The sequence below is a fragment of the Oncorhynchus nerka genome, linkage group LG22 (assembly GCF_034236695.1).
Source record: "Oncorhynchus nerka isolate Pitt River linkage group LG22, Oner_Uvic_2.0, whole genome shotgun sequence".
Taxonomy (NCBI): domain Eukaryota; kingdom Metazoa; phylum Chordata; class Actinopteri; order Salmoniformes; family Salmonidae; genus Oncorhynchus; species Oncorhynchus nerka.
Genome location: NC_088417.1, coordinates 11569859 through 11588898, shown reverse-complemented (window position 1 = coordinate 11588898; position 19040 = coordinate 11569859). Strand labels below are relative to the sequence as shown.

The 19040-nt window shown below is 43.7% G+C and overlaps 2 protein-coding genes across 2 annotated transcripts; one reads left to right on the top strand and one right to left on the bottom strand.

The window, feature by feature from the left end:
- Positions 1-129: 129 nt before the first annotated feature.
- si:ch211-196f5.2 (uncharacterized protein LOC556372 homolog) lies at positions 130-2433 on the top strand. Its single transcript, XM_065007718.1, has 3 exons — positions 130-523; positions 1067-1299; positions 2351-2433. Exons 1-3 carry the CDS (start codon positions 309-311, stop codon positions 2431-2433), a joined length of 531 nt encoding a protein of 176 aa, XP_064863790.1. The 5' UTR covers positions 130-308.
- Positions 2434-5093: 2660 nt separating this feature from the next.
- On the bottom strand, positions 5094-16331 carry LOC115121649 (importin-4-like). The gene is made up of 29 exons (XM_065006909.1): positions 15925-16331; positions 15550-15636; positions 15331-15410; positions 15147-15188; positions 14815-14944; positions 14438-14617; positions 14265-14330; positions 13936-14037; positions 13739-13822; positions 13302-13457; positions 13126-13179; positions 12797-12906; positions 12357-12595; positions 11990-12103; positions 11642-11755; positions 11264-11387; positions 10991-11102; positions 10620-10738; positions 10345-10422; positions 9095-9152; positions 8858-8963; positions 7849-8042; positions 7328-7378; positions 7115-7240; positions 6634-6860; positions 6325-6457; positions 5918-6022; positions 5746-5815; positions 5094-5644 (listed from the first exon to the last, which is right to left on the bottom strand). The coding sequence occupies exons 1-29, from the start codon at positions 15988-15990 to the stop codon at positions 5514-5516; spliced, it is 3258 nt and encodes a 1085-aa protein (XP_064862981.1). The 5' UTR covers positions 15991-16331; the 3' UTR covers positions 5094-5513.
- Between the last annotated feature and the right edge of the window lie 2709 nt (positions 16332-19040).

The following is a 19040-nucleotide window of genomic DNA, read 5'->3' as shown; positions in this document are numbered from 1 at the left end:
TCAGGAGGGAGAGAACAAGCCTGCATACAGCACCACACCCACCTTCAGTCTCGACCACTCTGCTCAGAGAGGAAGGAAAAGGACCTGCTTTCATTCTGAACCATTCACTTGGACTTAGTATCACAGACAAGCCTTTCTATTCTTCAGACCTAAGCAACTGTAGAAGTAACGGAAGACGACAACTGTCTACTGGATAGATACTGAGAAGTCAATCAGAAACAAACCGCAATAACAGAAAGACGGGAAAGGAGCCGTCCCATTTTAGATAGTGGTGTTTTTTTTAAGTCAGGCTGGCCAAAGATACTGACATGGCAGAAGAGACGAATCACACCTCGGAGGCCCAGGAGACACAGACCAACGGAGAACAACACAGCCCAAAAGATTCCCCTGTCCTGGGGAACATGGTACGCACCGAGCTGGAATGGGACGTGCCCATGAGTGTCCCTTTGCCCATCGAGGTCATCAGTGCTGACCAGCCTTTCCCGTTCCTGGACACCACCCTGGCAGACCTGGGCATCGAAGAGTGAGTCCACCAGTGACAGGTTTCAGTGTGTGTTGTTGTCTACATGACCAGTGACAGGTTTGAGTGTGTGTGTTGTTGTCTACATGACCAGTGTCAGGTGTGTGTGTGTGTTGTTGTCTACAGGACCAGTGGCAGGTTTGAGTGTGTGTTGTTGTCTACATGACCAGTGGCAGGTTTGAGTGTGTGTGTTGTTGTCTACATGACCAGTGACAGGTTTGAGTGTGTGTGTTGTTGTCTACATGACCAGTGGCAGGTTTGAGTGTGTGTTGTTGTCTACATGACCAGTGTCAGGTGTGTGTGTGTTGTTGTCTACATGACCAGTGTCAGGTGTGTGTGTGTTGTTGTCTACATGACCAGTCAGATGATCAGTATGTACTCCCAAGTGTTGCAGGACATTTGCTGCCACATAATGCACAACATGCTGTACATGGACTATGTTGACATGATGATGGATGTTTTCCATAGTTTGTATCAGATGTGTGTCGATGTTGATCGGTCAGGGTGAAGTCAGGTTCTGGTCTGAATTGTGAATTGTGTGCTCAGATCCGCAGTGAAGGAGCGGGTGGTGTGGGTGGACACCAAGCGGACACAGGTGAAGAGCAAGTCAGGCAAACTGAAGGAGAAGGAAATCACCATCTTGGAGGTACGGGTCAAGGCTCAGATCCCCGGAGACAAGAAGACCCAGGAGGTACTCTACAGCACCGAGTCCCACACGGACCGCTCCTTCTGTCGGACCGGAGTGGACATCCTGCCCTGGAAGAGTCGCACACAGACAGGTCTGGGACACACACGTCACTCTCCACACTATATCTTGTCAACAGCTATACAGTTGGATGGGTGTGAGCAAAATTGTGATTGCTCTATGTAGTCTTCATGGAGCTTTTGCTGTATTGCTTTACACCAATCCAGTTCCTTCCGATGTGTAAACACTGACGGAATAGGGAATAGGGACTGAGGTAAGGATTTGGTTTGGCACCAGACATAGGCCTAGCCTGGTTGTCAGTCTTTTTAGCTACATTCCACTCCTTGTACTCTGTGTTTAGCACATGACATAGTGGAATGTTAGATAAACAGACTGACAACCAGGCTAGTGTAACAGTTGAACTTTAGTCCGTCTCCTCGCCCCTACTCGGACTCGAACCAGGGACCCTCTGCACACATAGACAACTGACACCCACGAAGCCTCGTTACCCATCGTGCCACAAAAACCACGGGCCTTGCAGAGCAAGGGGAACAACTACTTCAAGGTCTCAGAGTGAGTGATGTCACTGATTGAAACACTATTGGCGCGCACCACCGCTAACTAGCTAGCCATTTCACATCGGTTACACTAGCATAGGCCTAGACTTTATTGGCAAACTGAAGGCACCTCCTGTGTTCTCAATATGAATGTCTCAATTTATCAATGCCAATGCCACCCATCCTCTTGCCCTGGTCACGGACCTGACAAATGTTCAGCTGCCGAGTTCTCAAGGTGCTGTGGATTTAGCCATGCACCAGGCGGCAGTGACAGGAATCCAAGATGAGATCATGCTGCATGCCATTGCATCATTAATAATCCACCCAGATATCTCACACTTTGCCCCTCTGGTCTATACAACTTCAGAATGGTGTTCGGTCAGTGGGCATGTGTGGTACTTGCCCCATTTAGCATAGACTTTACATCATTGACTGTGGTTTCCTATTTGATACGACCTCATATACTTAACCCTAGTACCACATTCCCGAGATGGCAAAGCAAATTCCTCAAGCTGACACTCATTCTGCTCATAGAAATGTTTTGATGTATTGGCATCCCTGCATTGAAGTCTTTTGGGCCTTTTTCAGAGGAGAACGGCTTCCAGCCAGTAGAGATGACCATGGCCTTGGACATCGAGTCACAGCCCAAACAGGACATTCGAGAGGTGTGAGGGAACTCTCAGGATCATCGCCAGAAAAAGCTATAACTTAATGATCAGTGCAATTAAACATGGATCAGCCACTAGGGCTTTGAATCGTATAAACATTTAAGCAAAAAAGAAAAGACAAAAGCAAAGTCGACCTGTAAAGCTATCTATGCCTTTGCTGTTATACCATGTTCTATATCTAAATCAGGGATGGATAACTTTGATTGGGGTGGGGGCCACAAAATCTGAACCCCTGAAAAAGTTGCTGCTTAAAGCAAGTTTGCTGCAATTCTACAGATTTTCTCATAGGGTGGAGAGAAATGTTTGCAGTTTTTAATGATATCTGAGTGAGACTAACAAAAATCAAATGTGGGCCCCCGAGACAGTAATTCGACCATGATTACTACAAGTTTAGATAGCTGGCCGGCTAGATTAAGTTACCAATCTTAAAAACTTACAAAAGTAAGTGGAGATCCCAACTGAGGAAATTGAGTCGAGGGCCTTCAAAAGGGGGGCCCGCATGTGGTCCGCCAGTTGCACATCCCTGATCTAAATCCTGCCTTATATATATATATTTCTTTCCAAGTATTTGTTGTAATATTATTTCATGAACTTTGTTTGCTATGTAATATTTGGCATCTCTATAGACTTGGTTTGTCTAGCTATTGCTTGTTATTCAGTGTCTTGCGAAAGTATTCACCCCCTTGGCATTTTTCCTATTTTGTTGCCTTACAACCTGGAATTCAAATAGATTTTTTTTTTGGGGGTGTATCATGATTTTAAAAAACATGCCTACCACTTTGAAAATGTGAATAATGTTTTATTGTGAAACAAACAAGAAATAAGACAAAAAAAGAGGACTTGAGCATGCATAATTATTGACCCCCAAGTTAATAGTTTGTAGACCCACCTTTTGCAGCAATTACAGCTTCAAGTCTCTTGGGGTATGTCTTTATAAGCTTGGCACATCTAGCCACTGGGATTTTTGCCCATTCTTCAAGGCAAAACTGCTCCAGCTCCTTCAAGTTGGATGGGTTCTTTAAGCATTAAGTCATACCACAGATTCTCAATTGGATAGAGGTCTGGGCTTTGACTAGGCCATTCCAAGACATTTAAAACGTTTCCCCTTAAACCACTCGAGTGTTGCTTTAGCAGTATGCTTAGGGACATTGTCCTGCTGGAAAGTGAACCTCCGTCTCAGTCTCAAATCTCTGGAAGACTGAAACAGGTTTCCCTCAAGAATTTCCCTGTATTTAGCACCATCCATCAATCCTTAATTTCTGACCAGTTTCCTAGTCCCTGCTGATGAAACACATCCCCACAGCATGATGCTGCCACCACCATGCTTCACTGTGGGGATAGGGTTCTCGGGGTGAGAGGTGTTATCCTTGATGGCCAAAAAGCTCCATTTTAGTCTCATCTGACCAGAGTACCTTCTTCCATATGTTTGGGGAGTCTCCCACATGCCTTTGGCAAACACCAAACATGTTTACTTATTTTTTTCTGGCCACTCTTCCGTAAAGCCCAGCTCTGTGGAGTGTATGGCTTAAAGTGGTCCTATGGACAGATACCCCAACCTCCGCTGTGGAGATTTGCAGCTCCTTGAAGGGTTATCTTTGGTCTCTTTGTTGCCTCTGATTAATGCTCTCTTCGCCTGGTCTGTGAGTTTTGGTGGTCGGCCCTCTCTTTTTTTTTGTTTGTTGTTTTTAATAATGGATTTAATAGTTCTTCGTAGGATGTTCAAAGTTTCGGATATTCTTTTATAACCCAACCCTGATCTGTACTTCTCCACAACTTTGTCCCTGACCTGTTTGGAGAGCTCCTTGGTCTTCATAGTGCTGCTTGCTTAGTGGTGTTGCAGACTCTGGGGCCTTTCAGAACAGGTGTATATATACTGAGATCATGTGACACTTAAACTCCACCTGTGTGCAATCTAACTAATTATGTGACTTGTGAAGGTATTTGGTTGCACCAGATCTCATTTAGGGGGTTCATAGGCAAAGGGGTTGAATACATGTGCATGCACTTTTCAGTTGACTTTTTTTTCAAATTTTTGGAAACAAGTTATTTTTTAAAATTTCACTTCACCAATTTGGACTATTCTGTGTACGTCCATTACACAAAATCTAAATAAAAATCTACTTAAATTACAGGTTGTAATGCAACAAAATAGGAAAAACGCCAAGGGGGATGAATACTTTTGCAAGGCCCTGTATATACACATATAAGATGGATTTGAGTAGGTGATGTAACTAGTTGTTACTGATTGTGGGCTGAAAGCTGTTGACAGAATGAAAGAGAATGAATAATAAAAAATAAAAAATGGGAAGACATGTTAGTAGATTTGATCGCTGAACCCAGCAGAAGCTATTAGATAAGTGTGTTGAGTGTTTATCTATCAGCAAGCATATGATGCCAATTGTGTCTGATGTAAATAAAATATAACAAAAATTGCCATTATAATCCTGTCATTTGGGCACAAAGGAAGAACTGGAATCTCCACACTGGAGGTTACGAGTGCATTGTGGCAGATTGGCCCGATTCACAAAACCACCTTGCTAAGCATGATGGGGAGCTCTCTGAATGAGGGACAGTGGAGAGAGAAACAATGGTACCGGGGGGAGAAAACGGGGTTTGACAACACGTGAGGGGAAAGGCAGAGAACAGTGCGTGTCACTGACAAGTCTGAGAAAAAGGCATTTATCATGAGTTCAGTTCATTGCTTCACACTCAATACTAGTCAAGCCAGTTGATCAAATGTGTGGTAAAAGGGGGACAGCAGAAAATAGATGGAGGTTCTCAGTTACAACAAGGTTAAACCAGTATCAGACTAAAAATAAACAAACAAACACATACTAGTAACACACAAATAATTAAATAACTTCTAAAAAGCACAGACAATATAAATTAAAAAGTGATAACTAGGAACAGAACCTCTGAATAATGATAAGAATCCTAATAGTAGAATGGTTCAAGTGCAGGAGTTTGCAGGTTTACCCAATTTGAACGTGTTCCAACTACTGTCCCACTTGTCATATGTAGTAACACAAATCCTACAATTCGCTGGCTTTGACTGGCATGGAATAGATGGTTGACGTGGTGTGCTAGGATTGGCTAACGGCCCCTGTCAGCTTCATCTTCTGCTCAGCGGGAAGCGACTTCATGGCGACCTCAAATTCCTTGGAGTGACGCTGAGCGACGTCTCGGAGCAGCATGACCAGGGTGTTCTGGGTTTCTGGAAGACAAAGACCTATATTGTTATTACATTGTTAGAACGTTAAGACAACATTTCTACACATCAAGGTGAGGAAACCTGTCAGGATTTAAAGCTCTCGCCTGTGTCAAGATCCTTGGTTCCCAGGACGTGGCTGGAAGCAGATACTATTGGCTTAATTTGACTCAGGACCTGAGGAGACAACATAAATACTAATATACAAACAGATGGGTATGTAACAGCACAATCAGATTAGTCAACATGATGGAAGAACACCACTGAAGATCAGCGTACCAGTGCAGGGTTCTGAGAGTAGAGCATGGCCAAGCAGCTGTACACAGTCTTATTCTCCTCCATGTCCTCCTTCAGAGGGAGGCGAGCCAGGAGGGCAGGGAACACCTATGACAGGCAGAGTTAGCTAAGTGAGCATCACTGAGTAACAATCAGTTCATCAACTCATGTGTCTGTATGTCAAAAAGCATGTGGAAAACTCTTACATTGTAAATCTAATGTACAGCATTTGGGACATTAAAGAACTGGAGACAAGAATACAGACACAGGTCGCAGATATTCTCAAGAGGGTCCAAATCCTAACATCAGAGCCTCTCAAACTTCTACACAAATCTTTGAGTCATGCACAAACCTCAAGGTAGGCAGTGGCCCGGTATTACATCCCATGAATGAATGTGCATAGACAGTACCTGTTCCAGAGGGACACCCTCCATGTTGCTCATGATCATCCTGCAGAGGGCAGCACACAGGTTGTCAATCACCCTCCTGTCCTGTTCTTTAGACAGCAGGTTGGAGAAGAGGGACAGCATCATGGGGTAGTCTCTGGGAGGGACATGAGTTGAGGAAAATACCCTGGTCTTCTGGGACAGGTCAGTAACATAGTCATAGAATCTACTGATATGGTCAGGGCTGGTCAATGTGTCTAGCTTCTCATCAGAACCATATCAGTGATCAAACCTGAACACGCACACATACACCTCATTATTATTGAGGGATACCGTGCGACGAGGGGTCCAGCAGCCTGGGCCAGTGCTCCCAGTGCGAACACGCTGTTGTTGCGAACCTCACTGTCGCTGTCTCTCACCCCAGCCACTAGGACAGGCAGCAGCTGATTGGACAGTTTGCCAGCACAGGCCCTGCCCCCAGATACGTTGACGAGGGATTGCAGGATCTCTCCGAGCGTGCCCACTGAGAATGAACGGTCGGCCACTGTGTACGACAACTTCTACAGAGGAAGAGGAATAAATCCACTCATTCAATACATTTAACTACATCTCTAAATAAAAGGTTTATCCTTTCTGTGCTTATGGTGACTTTTTTTGCAAACTCAAAATAAAACTTTAATTGAGGAAATTGTAAAATTTCAACCAAAAATGAATTAGGAATTAGGTCTATTTATCTCTATATTGATGGCTTGTCAACTAGAGTAAATGACTTGTGTTAAGGGAGAAACGGTGTGGTGATGGTTGTGTTACTCACAGCCTTGTTCATGATGAGCGGCAGCAGCTCGTTGAGATAGGGCTGGAAGGTCTCCGCTGGGACGGCAGAGGCTAGCAGGGGGATCCCCTCGCCGGCAAACTCCTGCAGCATGGCATCATACTCCGCCTAGAACGTTCACATCATACACCTGAAAGTACAGCCAGTCCTGCCGGTGATGGACAGGAGTGGTAAAAGAAAGAGAGGAAGTCTCACCTGCTGCTCTTCATCATCTGCCTCGTCTCCTCCTCCGTCCTGACACACAGTCTGTAGAGGGACGGGGTCAATGGCTTATCAGAATGTTTTCCTATTTTACTGTAGACATTTTTAGGCTAACGCACTAGAGTCCACTGGAACAAAAACAGATACAAATACACCTTATGGAACAGTGGGGACTGTGAAGAGACACACACACACACACACACAACATGGATTCTGTGTTGTAGATATGTGGTAGGAGAGTAGTGGCCTGAGGGAACACAATGTGTTGTGAAATCTAATGTTATTTTAATTGCATATAACTGCCTTCATTTAGCTGGACACCAGGAAGAGTAGCTGCAGCCTTGGCAGGAACTAATGGGGATCCTTAATAAACCCCAGGAAGAGTAGCTGCTGCCTTGGCAGGAACTAATGGGGATCCATAATAAATACAAACACATATCCTGATTTCAGATATCCTAAATGAATTTTAATCTGGGAAACCCAGCTCAGGCCCAGCTTGGTTGGTCTAGGCTCACCCTCTTCTTGAGCACGTCTCGGATGGCCTGGCTGATCTCCTGCAGGCGCCCGGGGCTCTGCAGTGCCTCCCCCTGGCAGGCCTTCAGCACAGCGTTCATGGCCTCCAGCACGCCCATCACCACTTGGCGCTCACGCTCACTATGGACCGCCTCCAGGAAGCTTGGCAGCACCACCCCCAGCAGCTTCTGCAGGGCTGGACGGAGGAAGAGAAGCATAACTCCATTTTTTGTTTCAGAGAGGTAGAAAGAGAGAGGTATAACGAGAAAGAAAGGTATAGATAGAGAGGAATAGAGAGAGAGAGGTATAAATAGAGAGGTAGAGCGAGAGAGGTATAAAAAAATCCAATTTTATTGGTCACATACACGTGTTTAGCAGAGAGGTATAAAGAGAGAGGAATAGAGATATATAAAGAAGAGAAAGAGCAAGAGAGGTATAGATAAACACACAGTATCAGTCAAAAGTTTGGACACCTACTCATTCAAGGGTTTTTCGTCATTTTTACTATTTTCTACATTGTACAATAATAGCAAAGACATCAAAACTATGAAATAACACATATGGAATCATGTAGTAAAAGAAAAAGAAAAAAAGAGTTATATTCGCCTTGATGACAGCTTTGCACTCTCTTGGCATTCTTTCAACCAGCTTCACCTGGAATGCTTTTCCAACAGTCTTGAAGGAGTTCCCACATATGCCGAGCGCTTTCCCTTCACTCGGTCCAACTCATCCCAAACCATCTCAATTTGTTGAGATTAGGTGATTGTAGAGGTCAGGTCATCTGGCTACTTAGAAGAATCTAAAATATATTTTGATTTGTTTAACACTTTTTTAGTTACTACATGATTCCATGTGTGTTATTTCATAGTTTTGATGTTTTCACTATAATTCTACAATGTAGAAAATAGTAAAAAATAAAGAAAAACCCCTGAATGAGTAGGTGTGTCAAAATGTTTGACTGGTACTGTATGTGATGTGTGCTGAGAGAGAGTGCGAGCAAGAGAGAGATACCCTGGTGGTCGGCCTCAGTGGGATTCTCCTGCCACACTTTGTGCTGAGCTCGGCAGAACTGGCCCATGGCCACGAAGGCAGCCCTGCGCACATCCTCGTGGGGAAACTGAGGGGAGGGGGACACAGAATGCATGGTCAGAGAAACAAATGCTAACCCACACACACACACACTGACTGAATGCCCTTCATGGCTCATTACACAGAAGGGGGGTGGATGAGCAGTGCTACAGTGCTTACATCACGCAGCTCATAGACCTGCTGAAAGCTGGACTCCAGGAAGGGCTGGAAGGCAGCACTGAAGGGGTGAACAGGAAAGAAAAGGACATCAGTAACTAATGGACTTGACGCTGTCCCAGTGCTCAAAGTGCTAACATTGTCTATGAGGGGAAATACACTACATGACCAAAAGTATGTGGACACCCACTCATCGAACAGGTCAAGTGCAGGACAGCCAAGTTCTTCCACACCAATCTTGACAAACCATTTCTGTATGGACCTCGCTTTGTGCACGGGGGCATTGCCATGCTGAAACAGAAAAGGGCCTTTCCCAAACTGTTGCCACAAAGTTGGAAGCACAGAATTGTCTAGAATGTCATTGTATGCTGTAGCGTTAAGATTTCCCTTCACTGGAACTAAGGGGCCTGAACCATGAACAGTCCCAGACCATTATTCCTCATCCACCAAACTTTACAGTTGGCACTATGCATTGGGGCAGGTAGCATTCTCCTGGCATCCGCTAAACCCAGATTTGTCCGTCGGACTGCCAGAACCAATTTCATGAAGCTCCCGACGAACAGTTTTTGTGCTGATGTTGCTTCTAGAGGCAGTTTGGAACTCGGTAGTGAATGTTGCAACTGACAGATGATTTTTTACACGGTGCGTGCTTCAGCACTCGGCGGTCCCGTTCTGTGAGCTTGTGTGGCCTACCACTTCACAGCTGAGCCGTTGTTGCTCCTAGACATTTTCACTTCACAATAACAGCACTTACAGTTAACATGGAAGCTCTAGCAGACTGACTTGTTGGAAAAGTTACATCCTATGATGGTGTCATGTTGAAAGTCACTGAGTTTTTCAGTAAGGCCATTCTACTGCCAATGTTTGTCTATGGAGATTTCATGGCTGTGTACTAGATTTTATACACCTGTTTGTGGCTGAAATAGCCAAATCCACTCATTTGAAGGGGTGTCCACATACTTTTGTATATATAGTGTATATACAGCATAGGAATGAATATTTAACCTTTTTTCAATTTTATTCAACAGAACATTTCAGTTGCTGGGAAGTGAAACGATTGTATACCAGGTCTCCCGGCACAGAGAGGAATGGAGACCAACAATGCCAGATGTCGAATTGCTCATGCACTGACTAATGAACAGTGGAACCAGAGTAGTGGCTGGCTGCTGATACCATGCAGTCCTGAATGAATATAGAGCCTTAATGGTTTGTGACAACCACCACCAAAGATGTCTATGATCTCGAGTCTTTACCCGGTGTTGAAGGCAATCTCTCCCAGGGCGTCACAGGTGTCCTCCTTCTCATCAATGTAGGCGTTTTCTACACTGAACCTGGGGAATGAAGTGAGAGCACAGAGGTTAGGATGGGGGATGGAGAGGTCCCTCTGCCTAGCTCAGGGCCGGGGAAAACAACATGGTTACCATTGACACCTTTTATGAGAGCTGCCTTGAAAGGCTGCTTTAGGGAGCCTTTGCATTGTGTATGAACATCAAACATCACAAGATCACCATCAACATCTCAGACGTACCCGGCGATGTCTGGGTCCACGTTGTCAGTCCCCTCCTCGTCCAAAATGGTGTCTCCCTGAGCCTCGTCGTCATCATCGTCATCCAGCAGGACAAACGTCTTGTCCTCCTCAAGGTGAGCCTGATCATGGAGAAAAGAAAGAGTTCATCAGAGGATAAATTCTTTCAGACATTATGGATGTGCATATCATGATACCAGGATCAACTCCATTTCAATTCGGTCCATTGAAAATGTCATTACGTATCTATGTGGACTTTTCATTCATGCATTTCATGTCACGTCCTGAATTGGCTGAGTTGAAATGGAATACACCGCCACGTCCTGAGTGGTGAGAATAGGAAGGGTTTGGAGCCATAAAGCCCATTGACTGACCGTGACTCCCTCTGTGGACTTGAGAGACAGAAGCATGATGGTGGTGATGGCAGTGAGGTGTGGGTTCAGACAGTCTGGACTCACTGTGGACACAGCCGAAAACAGGCTGTACCTGCACACACCGAGAGAAAGGCAGAGAGTTGGGCGATATACAAACTAATCTACAAGTCAGAAAACAGCCTTGCACTCTGAAAGCCCACCCCAAAAAAGGTTGGCAGGACTTCTACTAGAGAGTAGCAGTATCTGGCACACAAACACCCGTTAACTACGTACGTGCAGCGGCGCAGGTCTGGGTCATCGATAGCGTTGGTGAGATTGAGTCCCAGCTGAACACACTCTGCAGCCAGGGGGCTGAACACCTCCTTACCTATGGTGCGGGCCAGCACTGACAGAGTATCTGAAAGGACAATGTATACCCATCAATCCCCATTCACAGGTGACTCATAGTTCATTCATCTTGTTTACACAAGACGGGTTCCGATAGCTCAGTTAGTTGGAGCATAGTGCTATGAAATATAAGAGTTTAAAGTTAGAAACCTACCGGGGCCACATATAGTATACTGTCAAGTCTAAGCTGTCAGTCATATTGACTAAAAGTGTCTGCTGAACGACCACATCAAACTGACTAAGCCTTAGAGAAAGTTAACCTACCCAGAGCCTGTGTCTGCAGAGACCTCATCTCATCCCTGGTGTCAGTGAGGAAGCCCTTCAGACTCTCAATGACAGGCAGGAAGTAAGGAACTAGCTTCTCTTTGGCTGCATTGGCTGAAAGGAAGAGAGGAGTTAATACAGTTAGTGACGTACGCACCACTTGCATCTCAACAGTCTCAAGTGGCTTCCTCTACTTCTGTCCTCTCCATCTGCACTGATCTGAAAGCAGTTTTAAAAACAACTGGGACTACCTTTTAGCTTTCAGACCAGTGTGGATGAAGGAAGACACAAGCGCTACATTATTGAGATGTAACATGCTCTATTGAAAGGCATTTTGCTGGGTGTTACCTATAGCTCCTATAGCACTGACAGCCAGCTCTTTGAGCTTCAGGTTCTCTGCGTTGCTGAGGGCAGACAACATGGTCTCCATCAGGGTGGGCAGGTAGGGCTTAATCTCTGAACCTGATAGGGGATGGAACACTGTTAGTGAAAATATCAGCACAGAACAGAGATGATGACAAATTCAACCTTATCTTATTTGTACATTGAAAGTAGTCTGGGGACGAGACTAAAAAACAAGAGAGTCATTGACTGAATATTTGTTTACCTAGCTACAGTTTAGCATTTTATTATCTGAGTATAGAACAGAACAGAATCAAATAATAGCAAGAGAGATGGTTATGGATCAGGATAAGGTGAATGGGAGGATCCTCACCCAGGTTTTCCAGGAAGTTCTCCAGGGCGTAGAAGGCCTTGGTGACGTGTCCGATCTTGGCCTGGTTCAGAGCAGACATGTAGCCCAGCAACAGTGGCATCAGCTCAGCACAGTACTTACTGACCTCAGGCTGCAGGTGCTCAGAAAACTGTCCCAGGGCAAAGAGGCCGGCGCTGCGGACCACTTGGTTACTGTCTGACAGACTCTGGCACACCGTCTGCAACATGGACGACAGCATCCTGACAGACAGAGTGGGATTAGCAGGAAAAATACAATCTCTCCATTTGAATAAGAGGAAAAATAAAAACCATGACTGTGGTTTATATCTACATTACACACATTGCCAAATGTAAACCTTTAAAAAAAACTTTTTTTTTTTTTTTTTTTGGACACGGAGCCACTGAATAGACATCAGAAACAGCATTGCACAGGGGACTCACTTGGTCCTTATGTGGTCGGCACAGCCCTCGGCCAGCACTGCCAGACACATCAGGCCAGCTTTCCTCTCATAGGGGTTATCACTGGCCAGACATGCTTGAGTCAGCGGCATCTGATGGACACACCATGGGTCAGACATACATACTTACTAAAACCATATGTACTTCTATGCATGGAAATTGGTGTACCTCAGTACAAGACCGCAAATTAGTTTAAAAAAAATACTGCTGCTACAATCCTACCGCTATGTCACAGAGATGATAATAATATGAATTGAAATGACTGATTGGCAGGCAAATGATGTATGAAGCAAGTGAGTGTGTTCACTAACCAGTTGGTGGAATAGTTTCTCAGGGGGCATGTGAAGAGCCATGGTGTCAATAACCTGCAAACAAAAATACATTCTATTTCAAACACGCTCTCCGAAAAAACATCACCTGTTTTCTGTGCATGATATATTTTCTGTGCATGATATATACAGTCCAACAACAGAGAAGGGAAGTTTACCTGAGCAGCAAAGTGTTTGGGACTCTCGTTGTCAGTGTCGTCCTCATTGCTGTTCTCCTCGTCCTCAGGGTCCTCCTCCCCAGGTGGTGGCGCTGCACTAAGCACGGGGAACACCGTCTGCAGGATGGGATTGAGCAGCTTCTGCTTTAACACTGTCTGAAGGGGAGAGAGAGAACAACCCAGCATACATCACTTGACAAGCTCCACAAAAGGAGAAAGGCTCATCTCTATGGTTTAGTGGCTTCCTCTCCTTCTCTGAAAACACAGGCTAGGGAATTTGCATTCACCTGTCCATTTATTTAGTGAGATGGGGAAAGGAGACAAGGGATGACACCACTTGAGAGAGACTTTTGACATATACCTCAGTTTAAGGACAAGAGGGCTCACTGGAGGGTGAATCTAGGCCAGGGCATCCATTTTATAACTGGTGACTTTACCTTGCTCTTGAGACGAATGAGAAAAGCAATGCAAGACAGAGCCTTCACACGCAGGGAGTCAGTCAGTGTAGTGTCTGCACTGACCTGAGACACACATACACACATTTCATTGTCAATAAGACAAACCATCACTTTTCCTACAATAACATGTAAGCAAAAAGTCATTAGAAATATTTTTAGAAGCTCCTTGTTCTCACCTCCAAGCAGAAGTGGACAATTTCAGTGATGTGTGGGACCATGATGGACACCTCACTCTCCATCAGCTCATCGAACACCTCCATGGCCTCACTGGCCTGATCCTGGTCAACACATAGAAACAGTCTAATAACACCTCCATGGCCTCACTGGCCTGATCCTGGTCAACACATAGAAACAGTCTAATAACACCTCCATGGCCTCACTGGCCTGATCAACACATAGAATAACTCCAATCAAGGGACAATAGTGTTTTTCAACAGTCTTCCCTGAAGACTGGTGCAGTCACCAGTGGTGCTAGTGGGGGCTGACATATTGAACTATTCCCTACCTGGTCTGCCTTGATGAGGTGTCTGAGAGCAATGATCAGTGTTGGGATGAGGGAGCGCATTAGGTTCTGAAAGACAAGACATTTCATTTCAACACAGCAACGAAGGAAACTGGTAGACTAAAACCTCTGTTCACTCCAAAAGGACATCAAATAGATAAAGATTGTGGCCTCACCATCTCTTCTGTGCCAGTGTAGGCAGTCATAGCGGTGAGGGTGAGGATGCTGTAGTACATGGCTGTGGGGTTGTCCAGGTCTTGCAGCACGGTGCCAAACAGCTGCAGCAGTTGGCGATAGTGGGGCTTGAAGGGCTCCGGATTGGACTCCACCACTTTGCTGAGCAAGAGTAGACCCACCTGAGGGAGACATTTTGATCAATGCATATTCTGACCAATCAGTGAGCAACCATCAAGAGCGCCGGTCAAATCCACGTAAAGCCCAACCTCTCGATGTTCACGTTGTCAGGACAAGCCAACTGAAGCCATCCTTTTATATCCCGTGAATTACAACAAAGATGTTGCAGTTTTTTAGTTCTATCTAAAGAAGCTGATACCTGTCTGTCCATTGGGTTGTTGCTCTTGGTGGACTGGTTGAGGAGTGTGAATAGAGCAGGCCAGCGGTCTGGCGTCTCGTGTTTGACCATCACTGCGCTGAGCTGCGAGAGGGAGTGGCGTACTGTGTGTCTGGAAACAGAGACAGGGGTTATTGTCAAGTTCAGATGTAACAAGTTTCATCGGTGTGTATGGATGAGTTAGTGGTTATGGTCCGATATAGGTTATAGCTATCTGTTTGATAATCCACTGATATTCTAATAAATCGCCTTTTCCACCTCAAAATAAAATGTGTGACTGTGTGTTTTTATGTAAAGGATCAGAGTATGCTTACTCTGTCTCCTGCTGGAAGGCTTGCAGGACCACTGCTTTCAAACTATGAAGCAAAAAACCATCTCAAATACAATAGAAATGTTTAAAAAATAATGCTCAGTGGGAATTCATTCAACAGTCCAAATACAGAGGACTTGAAAATGACTGATTGGGGGGGGGGAATTGGACAACAAAGGGCAGCCAACCTCTCTCTGTGATCAGGGCTAATCTTCTTCCAATGCTTCTTCACTCTCATCCGCAACATTACTGCAGCTGACTGGCGGATCTGATGAGAGGGGGGAGCAACAATTCATTCACTGGTGAGAGTCAGCGATAAGCCGCACAAAGATAACTCATGCAAGGCCCTGGGTTCAACACATCTGGTATCTTCACACAGATGATATGTGTTAGTGTAACCTACATACCTGCGAGTTCTGGGACCCAGTCATGACAGCACACAACGCTGGGATGATGGCTGGGTCTTTAAAAGCCAGCTTCAGCTGGGCGGTGGCCTGTAGGAGGAAAAAAATGTTGGATATGGCGAATACTGACTGAAATAAAGTAAACTAGCCAGGCAGCTAAAACATTCGTGAACTGTCAAGTTTATAAAGTGAGACAGACCATGTAGGAAAATAACTGTGCTTTAGCCACACTCGTTCGTGACATAATTTGGCTTGCTAATAGTTGTCAATTTTGATAACTAAACGTTAACAGTTTGATAGCCCGTTGGTGCTTGTTATCAAAGCATGCCAGGGTAAATGTCAATCCCAATTTCACAGGCTAAATCAGAGAGTCTTTACCTGCTGAATAATCGCATTGTCAGGCTGCGTGAGCTGTAAGAGAATCTGCTCTAGTTCCCCAGACATCTTGGCTCTTCCAAAATCTCAGTGTTTCTGAGCTGTTATTATTCAAAATGATGCGCAAACTGTCACGCTAAAACATGACCCCTTGACAGGCATAAACTGGGAGAACGGTCTGAATGGTCAAAGTATAGCCAGTTTGCTAACTCGACTAATATGTCAACAAATTATCTGTAGCTAGTTAGCAACTCTGTTAGCTATTAGCGTATCAAAACATATCTATGGATAATCTTCTCCTCCGCCGATTTATAGGAACCTCAATATAGGCGACGGTTGGGTTTCGAATCCCAGTCTGGTTCGTTCTATCACAATGCCACGCGGCACAGAACCAACCCAGGGAGTGTTCCACGTGAACAGCCTCGTTAAAAGGGCCACATTCTGGAAAGCCGTTTTGAAAAAAAAGATACAAGTCAAATAACACTATTTGATGTGTCAAATCAACTCTATTTGACGTCCCAAATAACACTATTTGACGTGTCAAATAAGCTTGTTTGACCACCCATGACCTGAATATGACTGCACGTCACATAATTTAACGAATTCATACATTAAAAAAAATGTTTACTAGTTATTACACATTGATTACACTATCACAAAGATGACATGTTTAATTGGAAAGAAAAACTATTATCAATTAATAAAAGATTGGGACTGTGGAAAGTAAGGCGACTATCTTTTAGTGGGAAGGTGCTAGTGCTGAAGGCGGACATTCTGCCTTCATTACTTCACCTCGCCTATGTGTTTCCCATGCCGGTGTCCCTAAGAAAAACTTTCATACGGGTACTGTTTAATTTCTTTTGGGGGGATATGAGTACATCCGTAGAGATCGGATGTACCAGCCTATAGAGGCTGGTGGAAGGGATTTTCCTCATATTCCTCTCAAGCTAGATGCGTTGTTCTACTCAAACCTTTGTTGTCTTTTGTCGTCTTCTGTACACAAATGTCACATTTTAATCTAATTCTGGCTGTCTGTACCGTTAAGATTCATGGTGAAGTGGGAAAATAGTAAGCCAAAAGCTGAAATTATCCCGTTACATTTAAAGAAAATAGTGGAATGGGCAAGGAAAACCCCTGTCTGCAAAGTTAAAGAAAATGTAATCAACCACAGATTGCTATACGCAAAATTAATAGAAAATTGTCGTCCTAGAGACAGATGACCAATATCGCCTTCCACCTGGATACGGACACAATTAAAAGGGTTAGATAACAGACTGAAAGATTTTAATTGGCTTGTTTTACACAGACGTCTTCCGGTCCGTTCAACTTTATACGATCATAATTTGACTCTGAATAAATTCTGTCCCAGGGACAATTGTTTCGCAATTGAAACAATTCCCCATGTTTTATGGGAATGTTCTTTTGCTCAATTAGTGTGGGGAAAAAGGTTTTAAAAATTGAGATTTTAAAAAACATTGATTATGAAGGGGTTGCCAAACTTGAAATAAAAAAATGTGGAAAGGGTGCAATTATTAGCATTAGTGACTCTTATCAAGACCAAACTTTGGGAGGCCAGATGTGGCGCAGTTAATGACACCCTCAAGTGGTCACCGACGGGATTGGTTCAATTTATAAAACAGGAAGTTTGGAAAAGAATACAATTCGAAATAGATAAGGGGGGCATTGCATCAGTAAAACAGAGATGGAAAGGGCTTTACCCGTCATTGTAAATGCTTTTATAACCGATATATAATTGTATTACATAGGTACAATTGAAATGTAAACTAAGCCTTTGTAGATATTTGATATACACTGAGGTTTATCCAGAGTGCATTTTGGCATATGTATATATTTGTATTTATAGAATTGTTTGTATTGTTTTTGGAGATTGTTAGAGGCATGTTAATCTTGAATATAGGCCAATAATACTGGTCAGGTTCTGCAGAACAGCACTTTTTTTTTTAGGAGTTTTGATATTCTTATATTGTTACGGTACCTTTTGATACTGTTTGTAAGTATCCATGTTATGTACAACGTTATGCACTAAATTTGTAATTGTATTTGAATGTGAAATGAATTTTTTTTTTTTTTTTAAATCACTCGTATTTAATATGTCACAACGATTCATCAATACGTATGCTAATGTTGAATCGAGCACCTACACAGTGCTGGTCATAAAAAGAGCTAGCTAGCTCATGGATGCAAACAATGTTCATCCCCAAAAGCATAGCAAAAACAACAATCTGTTTCAGTAGCTATATAGTTAGCTAGCTAACTAACCATGTGTATGTGGCAAATAAAATTTGATTTGATTTAGCTAGGGGTCATCTAAAATAACCCTAATTTACAAGACAGTTCTTATTTGATTAATGGTCAGACCCATCTATGTGAAGCTAGCCACAATAAGGATTAACCACAATAGTGGACTTTTGCAGTTAGCCTCTAAAATAAAATAATGTCATTGACAGTGATGCAAATAAAATACAAATAGTAGAATTATGCCATAATTGAATAGCTCATGCTAAACGAGGTTGGAGTATTATATAAAATAAACAAAAAACTATTTGACAAAAATATTTTGAAATCACACTGGATTTATTAAACGTTAGAATTGCATTGGGGCCATACTTATTAACTGCACAGCCTTGCCTATGGATTGTATATCAATGACATGGGGTATCAGTCTACTCAGTGACACCCAGAGAACATTACTGTCGTAGCTCTTATTGTGGGACTGTGAATTGAGCCACATTTAATGTCAACCTATGTGTATTAAACACTATTCCAGGGTAAAAACAATACTGTGATGATGTTTTGGAGTCTGATAACTCTGAGGAGGACGTTGTGAAAATATTTATTGGGTATTGAGTAGACTGATACCCCATTTTATTGATCCTCAACCCTTAGGTAAAGCTGTACAGTGCAATATGAATGTCAATACACACAATAGGCTGACTGGGGAAGTGATTTCACAGTCACAGTCCTGCAATAAGAGCTACAACACTAATATTTGCGTAAACTCTTCACAGTTGTGTTCTGTGGGTGTCACCAAGTAGGCTGATACCCCATTTCATTGCTTCACCTTATCTAGTCTAAATATGGCACGATTCCACCAATGG